The sequence below is a fragment of the Paramisgurnus dabryanus genome, chromosome 12 (genome assembly GCF_030506205.2).
Source record: "Paramisgurnus dabryanus chromosome 12, PD_genome_1.1, whole genome shotgun sequence".
Taxonomy (NCBI): domain Eukaryota; kingdom Metazoa; phylum Chordata; class Actinopteri; order Cypriniformes; family Cobitidae; genus Paramisgurnus; species Paramisgurnus dabryanus.
The window spans coordinates 10,770,763-10,793,916 of record NC_133348.1 but is presented as its reverse complement, the minus strand read 5'-3'; the positions used below and the strand labels follow the sequence as shown (position 1 = coordinate 10,793,916).

At 38.5% G+C, this 23,154-nt stretch overlaps 1 protein-coding gene across 4 annotated transcripts; it reads left to right on the top strand.

Moving 5' to 3' along the window:
- Positions 1–616: 616 nt before the first annotated feature.
- On the top strand, positions 617–22,895 carry mia3 (MIA SH3 domain ER export factor 3). 4 transcript variants are annotated; one of them, XM_065256498.2, is made up of 28 exons: positions 666–1,257; positions 2,322–2,455; positions 2,714–2,800; positions 2,881–5,986; positions 6,850–7,146; positions 7,280–7,416; positions 9,890–10,021; positions 10,101–10,122; positions 11,471–11,559; positions 11,640–11,717; positions 11,812–11,922; positions 12,013–12,084; positions 12,502–12,606; positions 12,693–12,815; positions 12,941–13,040; positions 13,155–13,210; positions 13,299–13,389; positions 13,467–13,605; positions 13,747–13,909; positions 17,024–17,059; positions 17,597–17,664; positions 17,757–17,854; positions 19,025–19,138; positions 19,368–19,436; positions 19,562–19,611; positions 19,751–19,804; positions 21,018–21,303; positions 21,436–22,895. In XM_065256498.2, the coding sequence occupies exons 1-28, from the start codon at positions 1,137–1,139 to the stop codon at positions 21,732–21,734; spliced, it is 6,237 nt and encodes a 2,078-aa protein (XP_065112570.1). In that variant the 5' UTR covers positions 666–1,136; the 3' UTR covers positions 21,735–22,895. The 4 variants fall into 4 exon arrangements, with proteins under 4 accessions (XP_065112573.1, XP_065112570.1, XP_065112569.1 ...); XM_065256497.2 differs by having other exon boundaries at positions 667–1,257; positions 19,748–19,804; XM_065256501.2 differs by lacking the exon at positions 19,025–19,138 and having other exon boundaries at positions 617–1,257; positions 19,748–19,804.
- Positions 22,896–23,154: the final 259 nt, after the last annotated feature.

Genomic DNA, 23,154 nt, shown 5'->3' with positions numbered 1-23,154 from the left:
GGAGCCATCTGCAGGACGGGAGGCAAACCGCCTAAAACACTCGAGATTCTCTGCCCAGGTTTTTGTTTATTAATCTGTTGCCTGCAAAATGCTATAATTTATGTTAAAGGGGTCATATTATGAGACTTTGGTGTCCCCAGAGTGTTTTCCCCAAGGTTTTAGCTCGAAATACCACACAGATTATTTATTATAACATGTTAAAATTGCCAATTGGGTGTGTCATTTTAAATGCCAATGAGCTGATGAAATGCAAACACTGATCGCCATATGGTGGTTTGTTGAAATTGAAACTCAATTGTCAATTATTTTCTCTTTCTCTCTCTCTCTCTCTTCCTGCACTAAATGGCAGATTAGTTGGATACTGCAGATTAAGGGGCAGTATTATTATAATAAAATCCCCTTCTGACATCACAAGGGGAGACACATGACCTATTTAATGACCCATTTTTTCACATGCTTGCAGAGAATGGTTTACCAAAACTACTGGGTTGTTCTTTTACACTGGAGACCCAATTACAGCACTTAAACATGTGATAATATTCCCCATTTAAAACACACTTGAAGGTAAAATAACACAGAAAAATAATGTTAACAGAGTCTGACCTTAAAATGTCTGAACCAGACTAGCATGCAGTTTGATCATCACTCAATAAATGTAAGTAAAAAAAAATAAAGACCTTCTGTTGATGGGTTTTAAAATAATACTTTTCTTTATGTTAGAGTCCCTAAAATGAACATTTATTTTAAAATATTTAATATTTACAAATGAACATTTTAACACTAAAAGCTCAAAGCATTATACTTATATAAAGCAATTTTAAAAGCATCCTTTATTGTCTCAACTGCATAGGGATGTGAATGTTTACATTTTCTTCATTCTATCATTACTGGTCATACAAAGTTCAACATATTTCTCATGTCTCTCGTTTTCGTGAAAGATAGAGGTATTCAAGCAGTGTTGTACAGCGTGTCAACATGTTGTACAAGCCTGTAGCTATCTCTTTAAGTGTCCTGTAACATGACTCCAATCTTTTTCTCCTCCTCGTTTGAAGCAGCTCAGCTCTCCCAACCAGATCTGCTGACGTGTCGGCTGCGCGCGCCGTGGGACTGCAGCCCTACAATTAAACACCGTCAGCATGGCTTCACTAAATTCATATTTTTATATTTTAACTCTTTTTCTTTATACATGCTTCAGTATATCCAGCGCGGACCGGCGCTTCTCCGACCTGAAACGATGCGCAGATGATGAATGTAGCAGTGAGTATCAACGCGCAACTTTTGTAGCCGGATGCTGATAAACTTCTGTGTCTTGCGTCATAGAGGCCGTTAGAGTGCGATCGTGTAACTTTGTAACATTCTGTAACAATAAATGAAGGCATGTTAACACATTAATGAGGTTAAATAAGAGGATTTGGGTCATTGAAGCTCCTCTCTGTTGTTATTAAGCTCACAGTTTAGCCTGGGAAGCTAACAGCATAAACGGCACATTAAGTAAATGTTTACTAGCAAACAGACACCATAGCACTTTGTATATAATAGCCTATATAATATAAATATGTCAAGATCACATGTTGCGTTAATTCATCTAAAATATAAGGCCTGGGTTTCCTTGTTTTTCTTTAGCCAGCTGGGAAACAAGACAACCAAGGTTTTGGTTAGTTGGTTTTAGTCGTTGTTTACTAACAACCAGCTGAACATTCTATGTTTGGATTAAATCATTTTGAAATACGTGACGATGAACTATTGTTGTATGATGTAGTAATGTAAAGTCAATTTGAGTTGATTTGTCTTACAATCGTGCCATGAAAGAGGTTTAAGAAAACAGCTTCTACTGAAATAAAAAGGAGGATTCATTAGTGTTTAATACATACTGTTGTTTCTAATGTCATTCACATAAAGGATACAATTATTGTTTTCACATTATTTTAATGCACAATGATAAACGCCTATAAGTTACAGACAAAAAAACAACGAACAGGATCATATCTCCCCCCAAACCAAAAGAGAAAATCATGTTTGTATTTGTTTTTAAAAAAATATTGAGATGAAAGATTCAGAGATTTAAATAATAGATACATTACAGAAGTGAGAATTGGGGAGGAAATTAAAATGGTATTTTAGATAAACTTAAATGTTTTTAATCTATTATATAATTCATTGATTATAATTAGGAGATCATAGACGTGTGCCATTGTTATAGGGCTGCTGTTATGTATTCCTAAATCACAATATTGTTTTAGTTTATAAACAAAGTACATTATGAAACTTACCTTGTACGTGCTATGAGATGTATTCATCTTCACATGTTTTTGTGTCTTTAGTGCTTCTCGGCAGAGGAAAGGCCGCGAAGGATTTCACGGGGCCGGACTGTCGTTTTCTCTCTTTTAAGAAAGGAGAGACAATATATATGTATTATAAACTCTCAGGACAGAGGTCGGATTTGTGGGCCGGCAGTGTAAGTACACCGTTAATGTTTGATTGTTAGTTATTATGGGGTGTGGTTGTTGATGATTTGCGGTGTATTGGATCTTGGTCATTTGCTTGGCTGTAATCCAAAACCAGACTCTCTGTAACTCGTCTAGACTTTAAAAGACACATCCATGCAGCAAAATAGACATTTATGTATCTTTATAGCAACCTTGCTTTTTCTATATTGAGCACAAAATAAATGTTTAATTGTTTTAATGCAGTGCTTTCTGTGTTTTTTATATAGGTTGGAAACCACTTTGGTTATTTTCCAAAAGACTATCTTAATATAAATCATATTTACACTGATAAAGAGGTTGAGGTACCAGCAGAGGTAAGTTAGTTATGGGCATATGAATGGTCATTTTTGTTGTGAAGTTTATCATGTAATGTGAATCTTTCTTTCTTTTCCAGGAAACAGATTTTGTTTGCTTTGATACTGGGCTTGATAAGTTTGAAAGCTACGACGTAGACGTGCTATTAGGAAATTCATTGTTAATAGAAAATGAGGATTTGAGAGAGGACTCACCTCATAATGAAGCCGATGCATCTCAGCTGCCATCTGAAACAGAGACAGAAAGTTCAGAGTCGACAGCACATCTTAAAACAGAGACATTAGACTCAGAATCACTTGAGACGGTAAGGTCAGAATCTCCAGCGTCTCTTGAAAAAGATGCATTACTCTTAAAAACTATAGAGGAGGAATCTGACAGCTTACAACCGAAGATAGAAGAAATCTTATCAGAACCAGCATTTGAATCTGAAGATGTGGTACAGGAAGAACCAGAAACAGCAGCGGTTCCACTTCTAGATGAGCAAGCTGATATTTCACTAAACAATGACGCAGTTGCCTTGGAGGATCTCAAGACAGAACCATCAGAATCTGATGCTCAGGATGATTCTTCTCAGCTGAGCAACCAAAGTGTCTCTGAGAGACGATCTGATTCGGAGGACGTCACTGATTTTGAACCTCGGGAGTCACTGGAACCTGAAGCTCGAAAAGAGGAGTCAGAGGTAGAACCTGTCAAAACAGATCAGGAAAAAACACTACAAACAGCAGAGAAAACACTCGAAACATTTGAGGATGTCACAGAGGATAATAATGTGGGGTCAACATTAAAGGATGGTTTTGAAGGAGAGCACAAAGATGAAAAGCAAGACACTGGTTCTCCTGAAGAAGTCACCAAAGGCCAACACAAGGAGGCATTATCTGAGGAACCCCAAGAATCACATGTCAAAGATCTCACCAGTCCTGAGGAACTGCACAGAGAAAATGATTCTGAAGAACCAGAAATTGCAGACGATAAACTCCCAGAACCTTCTCAGCTGCAACACGACACTAATACTCCAGATGCAAATGGAGACTCCAATGACACTCAGCCAAAGAGTCACGACATCCCATCTGAACCACCTTTAGAAAGCCATAAGTCTGAGAGCACATCATTAAATGCAGACAGGGTGCTCACAGATGATGACCTTGAAAAAGACGATCCACAGAAGGTAGACACAAACAAGACCGAAACAACAAATGAAAACACTGAAGATCTCCAGAAGGTCAGCACGAACACACGTGAAAATGCAGAACCTCAGAACTCCGTTACAAACCAGGATGAAACGGCAGATGAGCACATTAAAGAAGATGATCTAGAGAAAGTAGACGTAAACAAGACAACAACGAATGAAAACACTGAAGATCTTCAGAAGGTCAGCACGAACACAAATGTAAATGCTAACGAAAACATTAAAGACGACAAACTTCAGAACTTTGTTACAAACAAGGATGAAACAGCCGATGACCACATTAAAGAAGATGATCCAGATAAAGTAGATGCAAACAAGACCGAAACAACAAGTGAAAACGCTGAAGATCTCCAGAAGGTCAGCACGAACACAAATGAGAACACAAATGAAAATGAAAAAATAAACATTAAAGACCACGAACCTCAGAACTCTGTTACAAACAAGGATGAAACAGCCGATGACCACAACAAAGAAGATAATCCAGAGAAAGTAGACGTAAACAAGACCGAAACAACAAATGAAAACACTGAAGATCTCCAGAAGGTCAGCACGAACACAAATGAAAATGCAAAAGAAAACATTAAAGACCACGAACCTCAGAACTCTGTTACAAACCAGGATGAAAAAGCAGATGACCACATTAAAGAAGATGATCCGGAGAAAGTAGACGTAAACAAGACTAAAACAACAAATGAAAACAGTGAAGATCTCCAGAAGGTCAGCATGAACACAAATGCAAACGAAAACATTAAAGACGACCAACCTCAGAACTCTGTTACAAATAAGGATGAAAAAGCAGATGACCACATTAAAGAAGATGATCTAGAGAAAGTAGATGCAAACAAGACAACATCGAATGAAAACACTGAAGATCTCCAGAAGGCTAGCACAAGTACAAATGAAAATGCAAAAGAAAACATTAAAGACGACGAACCTCAGAACTCTGTTACAAACCAGGATGAAAAAGCAGATGACCACATTAAAGAAGATGATCTAGAGAAAGTAGACGCAAACAAGACAACAGCGAATGAAAACAGTGAAGATCTCCAGAAGGTCAGCACGAACACAAATGAAAATGCAGAACCTCAGAACTCGGTTACAAACGAGGATGAAACGGCAGATGACCACATAAAAGAAGATGATCCAAAGACATCAATAATAAACGAAAATATTGAATTGCACGAGTCAGAAGAAGCAGAAGTGTTGGAAAATCCAGAAACGGTGGACAACACAGATGATCAGATTAATAAAGTAAGGAACGAGCTCACAGATCTGCTAAGAAACACATTAGAATCAGAGAAACAGAGACCTGAAGATGAACCACAAGATCAAGATGAGAAGGAAGACCCTGAAGAGCTTCTGGAGGATGAGAATGCTCTGTTCTCTTTGAAACCTGAAGAAGACACGCATGACGCTGAAGAGAACGAACAACCTGAAATTCAGTATGAATCTGATCAATCTGATAACAACACAGAACCAGAAGAGGTGCCGTCCTCTACTTTCACAAACGAGACTCAGACCGAAGATGAAGATGGGTCAGAAGATAAACAGAAGGTCTCTAGTGAGGAGCCTGAATACAGTGACAGCGTATTAAGACTTACAATTTTAAGAGATCACATAAAGGATGAAGACATGGAGCGAATTCAGAAGTTTCTTGGCTTGAAAAACCTTTTCAAACTGGAGGCCATGTTTTCTGACCTGGATCAGGAGTTGATGTCCGTCAAGATGTCGGAGACGAGCACTGAAAATATCGAGAACACGCTGGACCAGATCATGGAGGCTTCAGAGAACTCAATTCTCGATGTGACGGAGGAAATGCTTAACGAAAGAGAGCGAATAGCTCACGAACACGGACTGGAAAAAGGAATGGACGTGTTTGATCTAGATGCTACAATCCTCGATGCGTTTCAGGAGATTGTGTTCTCTTTACGGCAGAAATATTCAACAGCCAGCGAGAGCGTACCACTGCTCGAGGAAGAGCAGTTTGTTTCTCAAACAGGTGAGTAAAATTATGTTCAAGCCTTAAAGGAACACGCCCAAATTTTGGGAATTTAGCTTATTCACCATATCCCCCAGAGTTAGATAAGTCCATACATACCTTTCTCATCTCCGTGTGTGCTGTAACTCTGTCTGAAGCAGCCCTTGCTAGCTTAGCTTAGCACAAAGTCTGGAAGTGAATGGCTCCAGCTAGCAAACTGCTCCCAATAAATGACAAAATAATGCCAACATTTTCCCATTTATATGTTGTGATTCTATTGTCACACCGTGTACAAATAACAAGGTGATATGAGACACAGCGATCTCTTAACAGTATACATACTGGGAACTATATTCTCAGAAGACGAAGCACTGCTACATGGGCGGAGTGATTTGGTCGCAGCACCCGAGAAGCCCCTGGTAAGGAGCAGAGAGTTCGGTCAGAGTTGTGCAAATCACTCCACCCAAGTAGCAGTGCTTCGCCTTCTGAGAATATAGTTCCCAGTATGTATAGTGTTAAAAGATGTCTGTGTCTCATATCACCTTGTTATTTGTACACGGTGTGACTATACAAATCACAACACATAAATAGGAAAATGTTCCCATTATTTTGTCACTTATTGGGAGCAGTATGCTAGCTGGAGCTATTCACTTCCAGTCTTTGTGCTAAGCTAAGCTAGCGGGGGCTGCATCAGACGAGTTACTGCACGCACGGAGAAGAGAAAGGTATTAATGGACTTATCTAACTCTGGGGGATGCGGTGAATAAGCTAAATTCCCAAAATCTGGGCGTGTTCCTTTAAAAGTGAAAGTGTTTCAGGTCATGTGATCATACAGCACATGAATGCATGTTACTTTATAGATCTTTGTGCATTTTGTTTTACAGAGGAACAATATGATGCCGAAGTAGAAAAGGATGCGGTCAGTGATGCTGAAACTATTAAACCACTTGAAAGTCTTGTGATCCAAGAGGAGCAGAATGAATCTGAGATCATTGATGAATTAAATGTAAACCCACAAGATGTGTCTCCTGCTCAAGAGCTGGACCTTGAGGAGGACGGCGGTCATTTTAACAAAAATAAAGATGCTCAAATAGGCTTCGAGGATGCTGAGGAGATCCAAAAGGGGCCTCATGCTATTTTGGAGAAACCAGGATTTCACTTTGAAGTGGACCCATCTTCAGGTTTGTAAATGTCCACTCAAATGATAAATGAGAATTCCAGTTATATCAAGTTTTTTTTTTTTTGTGGTCACAATAGTTCACCACCATGTTGAGAGCATTGATTAACCGCAAAAATGGGCTGTATTTCCTGCAGATTCACTGGAGACTCCGAGCGTATCTGACTTCCATGACGCTGAAACCAACACTGACATCTCCAGCTCAACCACTTCAGATGAACTGTGGAGCCTCCTGCTTCCTGTCAAAGAATATCTTGGAGTGTATGCAGAAATTGTGAGTAAAACACAAAATTTCATGACAAAAAAAGATTTTTTTTCATTGAATTGTGTGGAAAGACAATGCTAATAACTCTTGTGGGCACATAATACCCTGCTTTCCTATTGCATGTTTTTTTAGATGACAACCTTCTATATTTGGATATGCATTCATATTCGCAGCTTTCAATACAAATATTGATATTAAAAACTGCAGGCACAATTAATGCATATAGAAAACCAACAATCAACATGACATTAAAGGGATATTCACTCAAAAATGAAAATTCTGTCATGATTTACTCACTCTTATGTTGTTATAAACCTAAATCTAAAAGTCTTTGTTCTGATGAACACATAGGAAAATATTTTAAGAAATGTTTGTTAGCAAACCGTTCATAAACCCCATTCACTCCCATAGTATAATTTTTTCCTACTGTGAAAGTGAATGGGGCTCATGATCGGTTTGGTTACAAACATTCCTCAAAATATCTTCCTTCATGTTTATCATAACAAAGACATTTATATTTAGGTTTGTAACAACATGAGGATGAGAAAATGATGACAGAATTTTCATTTTTGGCTGAACTATCCCTTTAATAGCATGATTGCATGCATGAAAATTAGTCTGCATCGAATAAAGCTTTACATAAGAAAGTGCTGAGTTAGTTGAGAAATGTTTCTGTGCTTTTTGTGTTGTGTAGGGTTTTAGCACTTTTGGTTGTGTGCTTTGTGTTGTTTGGGTTTCTTTATTTAGGTTTCTTTATGGTTTATTATTATCCATGATAAACTAGTATTGTGCATACCTTGGGTTTTATATATAGTGTCTGGTTTGATCTTGAATGTTGTCTTGAAGAGGTTGTATTGTTAAAGTTACAGTTCACCTAAAATTGAAAATAAAAATGGAAAAACTCATGTTGTTCTAAACTTGTATGAACACAAAAATATATATTTTAATAAATGATGGTAAGCACACAGCTAATTGTATCCATTGACTGACATAGTAGGATAAACAAATATGATGGAATTCAATGGGTGTCATCAGCTGTGTGCTTGCCATCATTTATCAAAATATCTTCTTCATCATTTATCACAATACTTCCATAATATTTGTTTTCCTACTATGGAAGTCAATGGTTACCATCAGCTGTGTGCTTACCATCATTTATCAAAATATCTTATTTTGTGTTAATCAGATAAGAGAAATTCATACAGGTTTACAACAACAACATAAGGATGAGAAAATGATATCATTTTCATTTTTGGGTGAACTATCCCTTTAATTTTATTAGCTACACTGAATCAGAAACGGCGGATGGGGGCGACAGACCGTAATCAATACGTCTACATCATGAAATGCAGCAGGACTCGGCGGTGTATCACGAATAAATAAATCATATTAAACACCCATATATGAATTAAAACATAACGTTATTGTTTTACGAATGAAATATGTCTGCATATTAATTGTATTATTTTCTTAATCGCCGTCTAATCGTTTTCACAATACCGCTAGCATCACAGCTAAATCTCACAGTGCTTATCCAACGTGACCTGAGGAGCCAATCAGAAGCCGCCAACAGCATCACATGACCGCTCAGAGAGTGGCAGCGCTTCTCCTCAGTAGAGATTCTTAGCTCAGCGCTTTCAAATGTTGACGTGTTGTAAGAGATCACCGCTGATCTTACCAACGACATCTTAAACCGCTATCTAGGAACTACTAACACTACACTTATATTAATAATTCGCTTACAAACCCATTTGGCTGCTTAAAAAGAAAAGCCTGTCAGAGTGTTTTTATCTCTCACGGGCTTCTCGACATGAAGCAACGGTCCGCCATTTAGTGCGTGTTTATCGGTTCAGCCTCAATATTTACCCTAGTAAACAGAGTAAAAGGCATAAAGAGAATGGATTCAGAATCGGAACTTACCTCTCCACCTTCTGAGTTTGTGTCGGCTTGTGTCGTCTTCATGCTCTCTAGACTTCAGGAAGTAAGTGCTTCCCATTAGGTTTCATATTTTCAGCAGTGGTTTCGTTGTCAAACAGTTCGTTTAGATAGTCATAGATGTTTACATTCTCTGAGAATTAGTTGTGCACAGGTTTGTATTTTGACCATTCATTTGCTGCTCTTTGGATGCGTAGAGTAATCCCAGTGCCTTCAGTTCAAATCCCTGGCAAGTGATTCATTTGAATCATTTTAACTCCGTTTGTAGTGATCATGATGTGACTGGGTTTGTCCAGTGAAAGGTTAAAGTCCAGTAAACCCTTTGTGTTTGGTTTGGCTGATAGTTGTGGCGAGTAAGGGTCACTGTTTGCATTACTCACTTGGTTACTTGAGTTTAAGAGTGCTCACTTTGATTTAATATGAACTGAAAGATACCATGGTGAGATTTAAACCTCATAGTAACCAAACTGGAATCTCCATCTGTCAGTCAAAGTTAATGAATTCAAGACTAAAGTCTACATATTATTCCTTCATTTGTTTCATCCAGCTGATCGCCGCTCTTCCGGAGGAATGGAGACCTGGTCCCACTTTTCACGGCATTCCCTGGGAGCCGGTGATGGTCACGGCTGCCGTCGGTTTCCTTACGGTCCTGATGTTTTTCTGGAGGACGCTGCTCGCTGTGAGACACTCGATGGTTTATGTGATGAATGTTATTGTTTTGTTGAATTGTTCTGATTTTTACTCTTTACTTCCTGCAGATCAAAGGCAGAACTTATCAATGTAAGTTATCTTTCAGTTTTTCTGTGATGACTGCTAAATCTTATTGATTTTGTCCACTATGTGTGCATTTACATGCAAACAAATAATCAGTTTGTAATCGTATTGATGGCTCAATCGGATTAAAGAGTCTTCATGTAAACACCTCAATCAATACTTGAGGTCGATCGGATGCAAATTTCGATCGTATTGATCTGTGATCTGATCTTCAGGAGAAAAGTATGCATGTAAACATATCAGATGCAAAAATACATTGTGCACATGCGCTGAACATTTGTGCTTGGGTTCACGTCTTATATTTACTTTTTATTTACGTCTCACATGATTCTTTTGAAATATGCAATAACAAGGCAATGGCAACACGCATTATTAAGGTAATGGGGTCACGCGCTGTACATTCTGTAGCATTTATGTCTTTCATAACATTACATAAAGCAATAAAATAGCGTCGTGCCTTTCGAACTAGTTTTTCTTACTCTATATCTGAAAAGTTCTTAACAACTGCTTTTTTGTGGACTTCAGATTTGCGTTACTTTAAAACTGTTTCAGCGCGTTGAAATTATTCTGTTGGTTAAATAATGAAAGTTTATTATTTATTGGTATTTGGGCTGTGAAGTCATTGGGATATTTTTGGGGCTAGTTTTGAATGCCTCTTGGGCTGGTTTTGATATGCAAATCTGGCAACCTTGGCTGTGCGCCTGTGCAGATTGGATCAAATTATATAGAATGAATGTAGATGTAAACCAACATTTAGGGATGTAATGGTATAAAAATTTCATATCATGATTATAGTGACCAAAGTTATCATGGTTATCAATATTAACATGGTTTTCTTAAAATGAGATGGAAATGTTAAAAACAAAACGGATACACACACTGAAAACATTTTTTTTACTTTTTTTTGTTTTTATAAATCACATTTTGATATTTCATGTTCCTGAAATTATTTCTGTGGTAAAAAAATAAATAAATCTGTCTACCAAGTTAACCGTGAATTAATACAATACATTATCACTTATACGCCGCCTTGTGCAAAAAACTATGTTGCATGTGCGCACCTGCATCAAACTGATTCTGGATGGACAGGATTTACAGAGAGGTTTCAAAATCACGGAAATAAAACACGGTTGTAATGATAATTAAATTTTAAATGATAATACCAACCGTCAGGACATTTTATCGTGAAACCGGTAATCGTCCCATCCCTACCAACATTTTAATCAGATTGCAATGTTTAGGGTACATGTAAACTGTATTGTCAAAACCTGCAATCGGATTTAATTCAGTCAAAGTTTTGTGCATGTAAACATATCTATTTTGTGTCGTTCTTTTATTTATTTTGCTTTATCAGTAACTGAAAAGCAGCTTAAAGAGAAGATCCAGCAACTTCTCAGCGAGAAATCTGATGCTGCTGAAAAGATATCAAAACTAAATGAAGTGGTAAGTTTGGTTTATCCTCTCATTTACATTTGTTATTTTCTGTGAAGTCTTTTGCTAATTCTTTATTTGTCTGCTCGCAGATTAAGGAACGCGAAGAACAGTTCAAAAACTCAGAGAAGAACCTCGGTTCAAGCCAGCAAGAAATGAAACAGCTAAAGGTGAATGACAATACCAATATTCGGATGTAATGTATCTTTACATTGAAATGTATATGCCAATACAATAATGCGCCATTTTGTTTTTAACAATTAGACACACCACCAGAAACTCCAAAGCCAGTGTGAGGAAATGTCTAAAAGTGTTTCTCAACTTAACCAGAAAATTGTTGACACACAGGAAGAGAATTCAAATCTGAATGAGAAGGTGAATGATTTTGATATTAGTGTTGAAGATGAATCTCTCGTTAGATTCTTTAAAATACTCACATTTTGTTTTGTTTTTCTACCATCAAAGATTTTAAAGATGCACCAAAGGATTGAGCAATACCAGAAAACTCTGAAGAACTTCGATGAGGAGCGTGCAAAGGTAACACATGTACTCCATACAGCACATACTGTATTGTTTTAGGGGTTGGTGATGATGTGTCAGGTGACTGTAAAGTTTTGTTTTTGCAGTGGTTATGCAAAACACACCCATATGGGAATGAGGGCTATGATTGGCTTAATTTTAACCATCCCCTTACTTGCTGTCGAGTTTCACTATTTGGTAGATCTATTTAGAAGAATGTTTGTAACAAAGCAGATTTGGGGCACCATTGACTGCTATAGAAGAAAAATATCATACAATGGAAGTGAATGGTGCCCCAAATACAAACATTCTTCAAAATATCTTCCTTTGAGTTTAGCTGCACAAAATGAGGGGGAGTAAATGATGACAGGATTTTCTTGTTTGGGTTAACTATCCCATTAACATTTTAAATTTTTTGGGCTGATTTAATAACAGATTACTGTCCTTGTGGATGAAGCTAAATTGAGAGAAGATGCCCTGAAGGCTCAGATGAACTGCTTTGAGAAAGAAAACGGTGCTTTAAAGGAACAGAAGAAGTCTGTAAGTGTCTGAGCAGATGTTGGATGTCATTTATTTGTCATTGGGATGTCGGTATGAATCTCATTGTGTGTGTGACGTTCCTCCAGCTGCTGCGTGATGTTAAAGACTGGCAGGAGAAACACGAGAAGCTCGGCGAGAAGATCAGAGTTTTCCACAAATCCCAGAAGGAGCTGGAGGACTCACTGATGCACAAGGAAAATGAGATTGAAGTTAGTAAAAGTTGCGAAGTAACACAACCAGTTGAGCTATAGGAGTGCTGTTTTCTGTTCATAATATGATGATAAGATCTGTGATGGCTGCTACAGTGTTAGATATGTTTATTTTTCTCATGTAGGTTCTGTCCAGCTGTATTGCCGAGCTCAATCGTTTAGGAGCCTGTGATGCAGCAGAACTTCAGAAAGATGATGCTAAAATGTCTCATGGAGAGGATGCTGGTAAGTACTTAAACACTAGTGCAAATTCACACTTTTTTACAAAAGCAATAACCAACGAGAGTGGCAATACAAATGTTCTTCTGTGCTGAACACCAAGCATCTGTTTACTTTCAGAAAAGAAGATCGACACCATGAGAATGCGTATTAAACAGATGATGGACGTCTCAAGGGTTTGTATATCATGTGCTTTAGCTGGAGTAGTAATAATATGATTTTGCACTGGATTTATTCCTCACGCTATTATTTCTCATGTAACAGATTAAAGCCACTCTGAGCGTTATTGAAGACGAGAGAAACCGCTACATGGAAAGTCTTCTCAATGAACAGAGGAGCAGACAAGAGCTTGAGGGTATGTAGATGTAGCTTCAGTAGATGATCAAACATCTCTCCGGTTACTCATCTGCCTATGTCCTGTTCTTCTTCTAGAGCAATATCAGAAGGTCATGCACGACCAGATGCATCTGAATAATGAGAAGACTCATCTAGAGAACCAGTTCAAGATCCTGCAGCAGAGGCTGGAGATCACCACTGAACTTTATCAGCAGAAAGAGAACGCCTTACAGCAGTAAGATCTCAAATATGATCCACTCATTTACATTATAAAATGAATTTGTGAGGAATTTCTGGAACATTCTTCAAAAATTACATTTCATACTGGCAACATATCCTAAATATTTGAAATATGGTGGTTTACCTTCCACTACAGAAAGTTGACTAAAGAGGAGCTGGAGAGGCATGAGAAGGAGACGAAGCTGTCGGAGGTGGACGGTAAAGCTGTGAGGTCAGAGGAGGAGCTGAGAGTCCTCAAACAGAAGATCAGAGAAATTGAGGAGGAGATGCAGCAGAATGAACAAACATTGAAGAATGAGGTGAGACCCATTGTCATTGTGTTTATCGGTTTCTGAGATGTGTTTTGGTTGATCCGAGAGAGTTCACACCTGGGCTACGTCTGAAACCAAAGGCAGCTCATGAGTCAGTAACTTTGGCGGCATAAAGGCATCTCTGAGAAAACGCATTCAGACATCCTTTATAGACGCTTTCAGCAGTAACAAGATAAACAAGCGGCTTTCGTGGTCATCATGTAACTTCCGGTAAACTCCGCGAAGAATAAATAACAACAACAAGTCCTTTTAAAGTAGTTTATTTATATAACAAGCAAAATAAACAACACTTAGGGGCTGTTTACACTTTGTATTAAGATGTGTTTTTTTCATCGATCGGATCACAAATGGACGAGAGAGACACATTACGTTTACACCTGGTATTTAAATCCGTCTCTTTTGTCCACTTTCGACCACTTTTGTTCTGAATACTGTGAGGGGATGGTCTGTCGAGACGGTGGGCGAGTCTCTCTGCTGTCATTCAAACCTGAGCGGGAGTAATTATGAGTTTATATGGACGCAATTTAATATTATGTCGGAGTCCACTGCTTGTTTAGTAAGTAAACATGCTGCACAGTGTTTTGTACGTGTATATGTTGGAGCTTTCTCTGAATTTTCAGCGCAATTGATGAAATAGGATCGCGCAACTTTCACACGCTTTCAAAACAAAACTACGGACATCAGAGCTTTAGTTTTATCAATGATAGGCTTAAAATAGCGCTGTTCACCGTATGTTCACGCCAGAAGTAAAAAAAGACGTAAAACTTGTGTTTAATACCTCAGATTAGATAAATGGGCGGAGAGAAGGCGGTCGCGTGTGGCTGTTCGAACACATTCAACCACATATGCGTTCCGCAACTCCAAAGCGATCCGATCGAAAGTGGTTTCGACTACCTCTGGATGTGGTTGAAAGTGGTCAAAAGTGGACGAGCTCAAAACGTTTTGAACACCGTTTACACCTGGCATTAACGTCGTCCACTTGTGATCCGATCGACGAAAACGCATGTTAATGCCAAGTGTAAACAGCCTCCTAGATTACATAGGAATTCAAAACATTTGTTATTTTCAACGAGATATTTGTTTAAGAGTTCAGTTTCAGCAACTAGTCAGACCATTAAACAAACAGAAACCGGAAGTAAAGTTTGGACCAGACGCTTATCGCGTAACCGCACGTGCGCCCGATGAAACAGCGAATTCTGTGTAAAATATAATCAGAGAGCACCTTTCTGATAACTAATCCCAATATGTGAAAACTACAATACTAATTTCTCGCTAGAAATGCAATCAAAAGGTGTAAAAAGTTTAAAAAATAACTAAATTTGTGAACCAGGTGCTTTATTGGCGATCATTTTTTTTTCCGAACTATACCAGACTCCACCAATCACATTCCTCTGCGCAAACACAATGCATAGAATTGTGGGACAAGATGATGAAGTTATCTCAGACATTGTATTCAGATGTGCCTCGATGCCTTCCTCCAAAGGCAGCGTTTTAGAGATTTCGGACGCAGTCCTGGCATTTTAATCCGTCTCTTTTTTCCTTATTCCTTCGAGGGGATGGTCTATGGGTCAGGCATTAAAACATGACCAGGGAAAATGACAGGTTTGTGTTGTGTTGAGTACGCTGCTTGTGTTGTTACGTTGTATATGTATATACCTTTCTCTGATATTTCAGAGCAATTGATAAAAAAAGCGCACACAACTTTAACACGCTCGCAAAATAAAATGCAAATGAAAGAGGTGAAGATAAAATTGAGAGCAGCTGCTTTAGTTTTATCAATGAAAGCCTAAAGGCTGCGCTGAACACCGTTGGTTCCCGCTAGAAGTCAGGACCGATGTGCTCGGTACATCACACATTAGGCTTGTCGCGATAGTCGGTGAAACGGTGATTACCGGTGCTTCAGCCTCTCACCGGTTAGATCTCTTGCCCACCGCGACACCGTCTTTCACCGTCGTTTTGATATTTTCGTGTAATTAAATAATTTAGTTTCGTTAAAGAGCGTAAACACTAACTACTGAATGTGTCTGCTGCCTGAATTCAGCGGCGCTGAACGCACGTCACAGAGCAGCAGGTGTCAGATTTCATTTAGTCTTATCAGAATGTGCGAGTCGAGCTGACTGACCAGACGATGGCAGAAGCCGCGTGCTTAATCGGTTTTGTTATAATATACATATATGATGTTTAATATAAGCAAGATCGTTTTGTTGTTGTGTTTTTCATGAAGAAAAATAAAAAACACATCATTCAAGCAGCGCTTTTATGGATAAGTAGCCGGTTGCTCTGCTTGGGACTGGCGGGTTCTGTGAGAATTACCTGCGCACATTGACTCAAGCACTTAATTAAACCAGCTGTTGCACTCGTATTGCACGCAAATACATACGCGATTTAACGCAGCTTACGCAACCGCTGCATTTAAACATTTACATTTTACATTTACATTTAGTCATTTAGCAGACGCTTTTGTCCAAAGCGACTTACAAGTGAGGTAAACAATAGAAGCAATTATGGCAACATAAGAACAGCAATACATAAGTGCACTGGAAATAGTCTCATCAAGTCCAACACAATATACATAGCCAAGGGTATGTTAGTAAATTTTTTTTTTAGATAAAGAGGAATGTAAATAGAGAAAGAGATAAAGAGAAGGGTAACTAAAGAAAGCTAGTAAATCTGTAATTAGGAAGTTAGGTAATTGCATAATTTAAAAGTGAAAGTAAAATGCGCACGTCTGCATGCGCATTTATAAACCCCTCCCACGGTTTGTCACGTGCTGATTAACCGGTGGGAAAATTCTGTCACCGCAGCAACCCTATCACACATTAGATCAATAGATGGAGAGTAGGTGGTCTTTTGTGGCTACTTGACCATATGAGCATGTACACCACAAAAGCAATCCGGTCAAGTGTGTTTTCGACTACCTCTGAATGTGGACGAGCTCAAAATATTTCACACCCTGATTGCACCAGTATTTTGCATCGTCCACTTGTTATCCAATTGACCAACACCACGCATCTTAATGCCAGATGGTCAAACAGGGCCTGAGATGGTGTTTATCACTGTGATAATGTCATTTTGATTATTTGTTGTAATCTTTCGTAACAGGTCGCAGTCCAGGAAAAGAAAGCTCATGAGAACTGGGTAAGTTATTGATGTTTTTTTGTGCCATGTAATGTTTTGGTAGATATCAGTAGCCGGTATGCATTTTTATTACATGACCAACATTATATATTTGTATTGATTTACCTATTTGTGTTATTCCACAAGTATTGCTACAGAAATATCTATAAGATGGATCAGTGCTTAGATAATATAATGCTTTTTATATACTGACATACTCCCAATACATAATTTCTTTGAAGGCACATCATAAGCATACAGTCCTGTTTTTCACACTTCGTATCTTCTATAAACATTTCAGCTGTCTAATAATCTTTAACTTGCTCTGCAAGATTCTTTTCAAATCATTGCTTTGCCGTGCCAGTTGGCACTTATATGATGCTTTACGTCAACATCTGCTGTAGCATGCTTGTGTGTCATGATGAAGCATTTCAGACTATTGATTTATGAAATCAAACTTGCAATGTCAGAATTATTTGTGATCGTGTACTTGAAAAGTGTGTTGCTTTTATTGGCATGGTCACAGTTAAATCACACATGCTTTCGTGTTTTTAATAGCTGAAAGCTCGCGCTTCAGAACGAGCGCTGGTGGAGGAGAGGCGAGAGGCCGCCACGCTTCGGCAAAAGTGAGTCTGCATCACTCATCATTTCATTTTAATTACTGCTGCTATTCATCAGGTATTGTTTTTAATCGGATCTTTCTGCGTCGATTCTTTAGGCTGGTGGAGTGTAGCGATAAAATATCAGACTTGGAGCAAACTCTCTTTAAACTCAACTCTGCACCTCCGGATCGCCACGCGCGTCCCATGCGGAGAGGTGAGGAGTTCTTGTACTTCATCTTTGCTAAGCTTCATCTTAACATATCAGACCTACAGAACATCTGCTGTATTGTCTTGTTTCAATTTAAGTTTGTATTTGTTTGTGAGGATCGGTTAGCACAAGAGTTTCTTTAAAGGATTAGTCCATTTTCTTAAAAAATAAAAAAAGTCCAGAGATTTTACTCACCACCATGTCATCCAAAATGTTGATGTCTTTTTTTGTTCAGTCAAGAAGAAATTATGTTTTATGAGGAAAACATTCCAGGATTTTTCTCATTTTAATGAACTTTAATGGACCCCAACACTTAACAGTTTTAATGCAGTTTCAAATTGCAGTTTCAAAATGATCCCAAACGAGGCATAAGGGTCTTATCTAGCGAAACAATTGTCATTTTTGGCAAGAAAAATAAAAAATATGCACTTTTAAACCACAACTTCTCGTCTTCCTCCGTTTGTGTGACCTGCCAACGCGACCTCACGTAATTGTGTAATGACGTCAGGGAAAGGTCACATGTTACATATATGAAACCATTTTAAACAATAAACTGACACAAAGACATTAATTAATATCATTCGACATACAACAACGTCTGAACGCTCCTCTTTCTCCACACTTGTAAACACTGGGGCATAGTTTCGCTTACGTCATCCGTGACCTCTTGATGTGATGACGTAATGCGTGGGGTCGCGCTGGCAGTTTTAAAAGTGCATATTTTTTAATGACAATCGTTTCGCTAGATAAGACCCTTGTGCCTCGTTTGAGATCGTTTAGAGTCCTTTGAAACTGCAATTTGAAACTGCATTAAACCTGTTACGTGTTGGGGTCCATTAAAGTCCATTAAAATGAGAAAAATCCTGGAATGTTTTCCGCAAAAAAACATAATTTCTTCTTGACTGAACAAAGAAAGACATCAACATTTTTGATGACATGGTGGTGAGTAAATTATCTGGATTTTTTTAAAGAAAATTGACTAATCCTTTAACAACTTTATAAGCGCATTGTATCAAAAAAATCTTCAATTCTGTCCTGCAGGACTTTCTGTAAGCCTAGCAACGGTTACCAAGGATGCAGAGCTTAGAAAAATAGCTAATTCCAATTTTGAAAGTTGATGTCAGGTCGTGACTTTGGACCGTCTTGATTTTCATTGTCCTGGTTTGGTCTGAACAGGTGATTCATACGGGCCATCCCCCGTCAGTGGGGGCGCTCCGTCTCCTCCTCTAATGATAGAGGGTCCCGGTCGACCCCCTTCTGCTCCTGTAGGCCGGCGAAATGATTCGTTTGGTGAGTTTCGTCATCTTCCCTCGAATCCTTCCCTTCTCTGTCCTCCTCCTCGACCCGTATCAGTCTTCCTCATTCCTCCTTTTGTTTTTCCAGCTTTTTGGTTACATCCTTCATTTTTTTCCCTTCTGGTTTTTTTCTTGCTAGATTTGACCGTGTTCCTGATGTTCCCCTTCACCTGTTGTTTCACAGATATGAGTTGTTATTTCTAATCCGTTTTGATCTGTTTCAGGTCCACGGCCTCCCTCGGACCCTCACGGACGCTTTTCAGACCTCGGACACCCATTGCCTTCTCGACCAGGTATATTTCAGTACATTTCAGTCCTTGTTAGCTTTTACAGAGATTTCAATTTAATTTATTGGTACTACATTTAACCATAATGTACAATTAGTAAACAACATTCTTCCTCTCATTCTCTGTTTTAGAAATGTTCCCTCCCATGACATCATCTCCATGTGCACACGATGGACCAATGGTAAAGCTCATGAGTTTTTCCTCTAATGTAATGTACTTTTAATAATAATGTGAACGGGGGATTTAGTGTTTGTGAGCAGCAGTACATGTAAAGATTTCCTTTTGTCTGAACGATGTCGGATTTGTTTGCTTTAAAGCAGACAGCACCGGTCCCTGAGACGACCGAGGTCTCAGAGCAGATCACATCTGAGTCTGTGAGTACTGGGATTTGGTGCTGGGATGGTTTGTTCACTATGGCAGGTTGCTGATCACACACTTCTGACATGCTCGTGGCTTTAAATCGCATATACTTTGATGTTTAAAATGATAATATGTGTAACAGAACAGTATTGTTGGTCATGATGTGTTTTCCCTTTCTCATCACTGTGTGGCTCTTAAGGTTGTGGTATGTTTAACCAAACTCAGGCCTGTGAACGGTTTAGGTTTTTTGCATGGGTTATGATTTTGTATGAGGTGTTTTAAACATGCAAAGTGTCTCTACATTGGTGTACTGACTTCTGCTTGGCTTGGTTAACAGGATTCTTGAGTGAAACCGCATTCAGGACTAGGGTTGCAAAATTTCTGGAAAACTTTCCATGTGAATTAACGGCAATATATGGGAATTAATGGGAATAAACTGGGAATTTAAAAAAAATGCAGCATCATTTTGTTTAAAACAAGAAGATTTAATGCAAACTCAGTTGAATTTCTACCTTCCTTCTTTTTTTTTAGGCACACAACACACTGCTTACTGAAGGGTCATTGAGGCCACACCCCCTGCATGTATTTGCATTCATCCATAACATGCACTGATAATTTCTTAAATCCTGCACACAAAATAATGTCAAACTCTTTGCATGTAAATTACATACGTTTATTTAAAACTTCCTCGCACTGTGTGTAAGCTAGTGTGCGACAACATTATACAATTGTAAAGACAAATACACTGAATGAGAAAACATTTAGGTGAGATCATAAAAAAGTACCCCAAAACAACAACAAAAAAACACCCAAAAGTTTGGACACATTACTATTTTTAATGTTTTTTAAATTAGTCTTTTATGCTAATCAATCCTGCATTTATCTCATTAAAAATCCTTTAGAAATCATTTATATTAAAATGATTTCTGAGGGATTTTTGGTCAAGTAAATCCAGGCTTGATGAACACAAGTATCAGGATTCTTCAAAATGTTATGCCTGTGTGCTTATGACCAAACTAAATGTTTCTTTTTGTTTGTATATGATACAGTTTATAAACATTTCTAAATAATTCCCATAAATTCCCGTTAAGTTTCCAATTTGGAATATTTCCAAAATTCCCCAGATTAAGTTCTGGAAATTTACCTGAAACTTTCCACCCCTTTGCAACCCTATTCAAGACTGCAATCTGGATTTGGTGTAACTTGTTGTTTTGTCTTCTGTTGCAGCTCTCAAAGTCTCAGGGTCAGGGATCTTTCCTACCTTCTCCCATTCGGGATTCTCCGGTGCCCCCACTGAATGCCCCACTAAAGTCCTATGGACCCCCAATCATGGGTGGACCGGTTCCACCCAATGGACCTCCTCATTTAATGATCAGACCACCCAATGGCCATCCACCCATGATGCCCCCTGGACCCTCACTTGGTCCTGATCCACGCTTCAGACCACCACCGCTAGATTCTTATGGGCCTCCACCTCCGATCGGCCCATTTGGTCCAGTACCACCACCTTTTGGTAAGACCCTGTCATCATTGCACAAGACAGATGTTATTGCATTATTCCTTGTGATTGTGAGGTATATGGGACATGTAAGGGGTCTAGTTTCTTATTCTCACATCAGTGACGCTTTGTGTTCTGTTTCTCCAGCACGAGGCCCAATGATGCGAGACCTCCCGCCCATGGGACCGCTTCCCCCTCCACGTGACATGCCCCCTGAATTTTTCGGACCCCGCGGGCTTCCTCCACGGCCCTTCTCTTCCGGACCTCTTCCACCTTTTGGAGCAATGGTTCCTCCTCCGTACGCCAGCCGGGGCTTCCCCGGACCCGTTCCGCTGTCTGCTCAGAGCTCCAGAGACAATGAGGAGAACGTCACATCAGCCAACAATCCCCCCACAGACGGCTCCTCGCAGCGGGACACGGGTGACTCCTCACTGGCAGAGCCATAAACAAACTTGAAGTTTCATCGGCTTTGATTTAGTCCACGTTTTATTCTGTCCCACTACTTTTCAATATTTAAACACCAGACGCATTTGGTCTGGTTGGGAAAAAACCAAATGGTTTGATTTATTTGCCATTTTTGCTGAAGCATATTTCAATGACACAATGTGAGAGAAATTTTGAGGGTTTTAATTTGCAAACCTTTCCTATGGAAATAGTTTGATTAAAAAATACATTAGAAATTTTTTTTTCGGTAAGGCTGCTTAACAGTTTAATTGAAATCTCTACCACTCACCCAGTGCTAATGCACCGTGTGATCATCAAACCAGTCTAACATTCATATTTAGGCACGTGAGTTAAACCATCACAAAGCCTTTGATATGAGAGAGAATTTCAATATTTTTATGCCTTTTTCAACAAATATTTCCTGCTGCTTTTAGTCTGATAATTGCTCGCTTACGTTTGTTTCTTTTAATGTTTGATTTTCTTTCCGTCTGTGCTTACGATTTCTTTTCCTAGCGGAAAGGCACATATGATGTCATATTGACAGAGTATTTGTACATTTCTCTCGGCTGCGTATACAATAAATACATTTTCATAAATCTGACCCTAACATCACTAGATTTGATCTCACTTATACAGGTTTCATATTTTCAAAGTCAGCAGGGGATTTCTAGCACATAATAATGTTTTATTGTAATAATGGAGGATGTGAAAACTTTTTGGCATGAATTGTTGAATCGAATGCATCCAAAGGACTCGGACATTACGTATAACTCACAAAATGGTGTTAAATGCCAGAGTTTCCATGCAAATGGTTTTATGAATAATTAACACAAATTGAGTTGAATTTTAATGCAGTAATTTACATAAGAATGCTAATTGAATGATTTTTTGACGCAATGCTCGGAAACCAATGTCTTTCAAGTCTGTAGACCCTTTTTATTTCTTTGCCCAAATGTTTTGTTTGATATTAGAGTAAATTATTTCAGAAGTGTGTTGAGAGGATGTGTGAATATCAAATCTGTTTTAACAAACAGTGATGTTGATGTTATAAGAATGAATGAGTTGAATAAAGCAGTTGTTTTTCCTGTAGAGAATGGTTTGTGTTTTAAGCAGGTTACGGTGAATAATGTGTTTATTAAAGGTCACCTAATGTGATAAATTCACTTTGTTCTTTTACTATTTTACTGTGAACACAACCAGACTGTGATGATAAAAAATCTGTCCACTCCTTTTTTTCATCCTTATAAATCCTCATCATCTCCTGGGACAAGTCACTTTCTGAACGCCCCGCCTACAACCATCCAAAGACCACAATTACGTGAACATTTCCATTTTAAAGGGTATATACTATGAAAATCAACAAAAAATTATAAAGTTATAAATGTTACATACATGATAGAAATGTTGTTTTGTAGACTGACT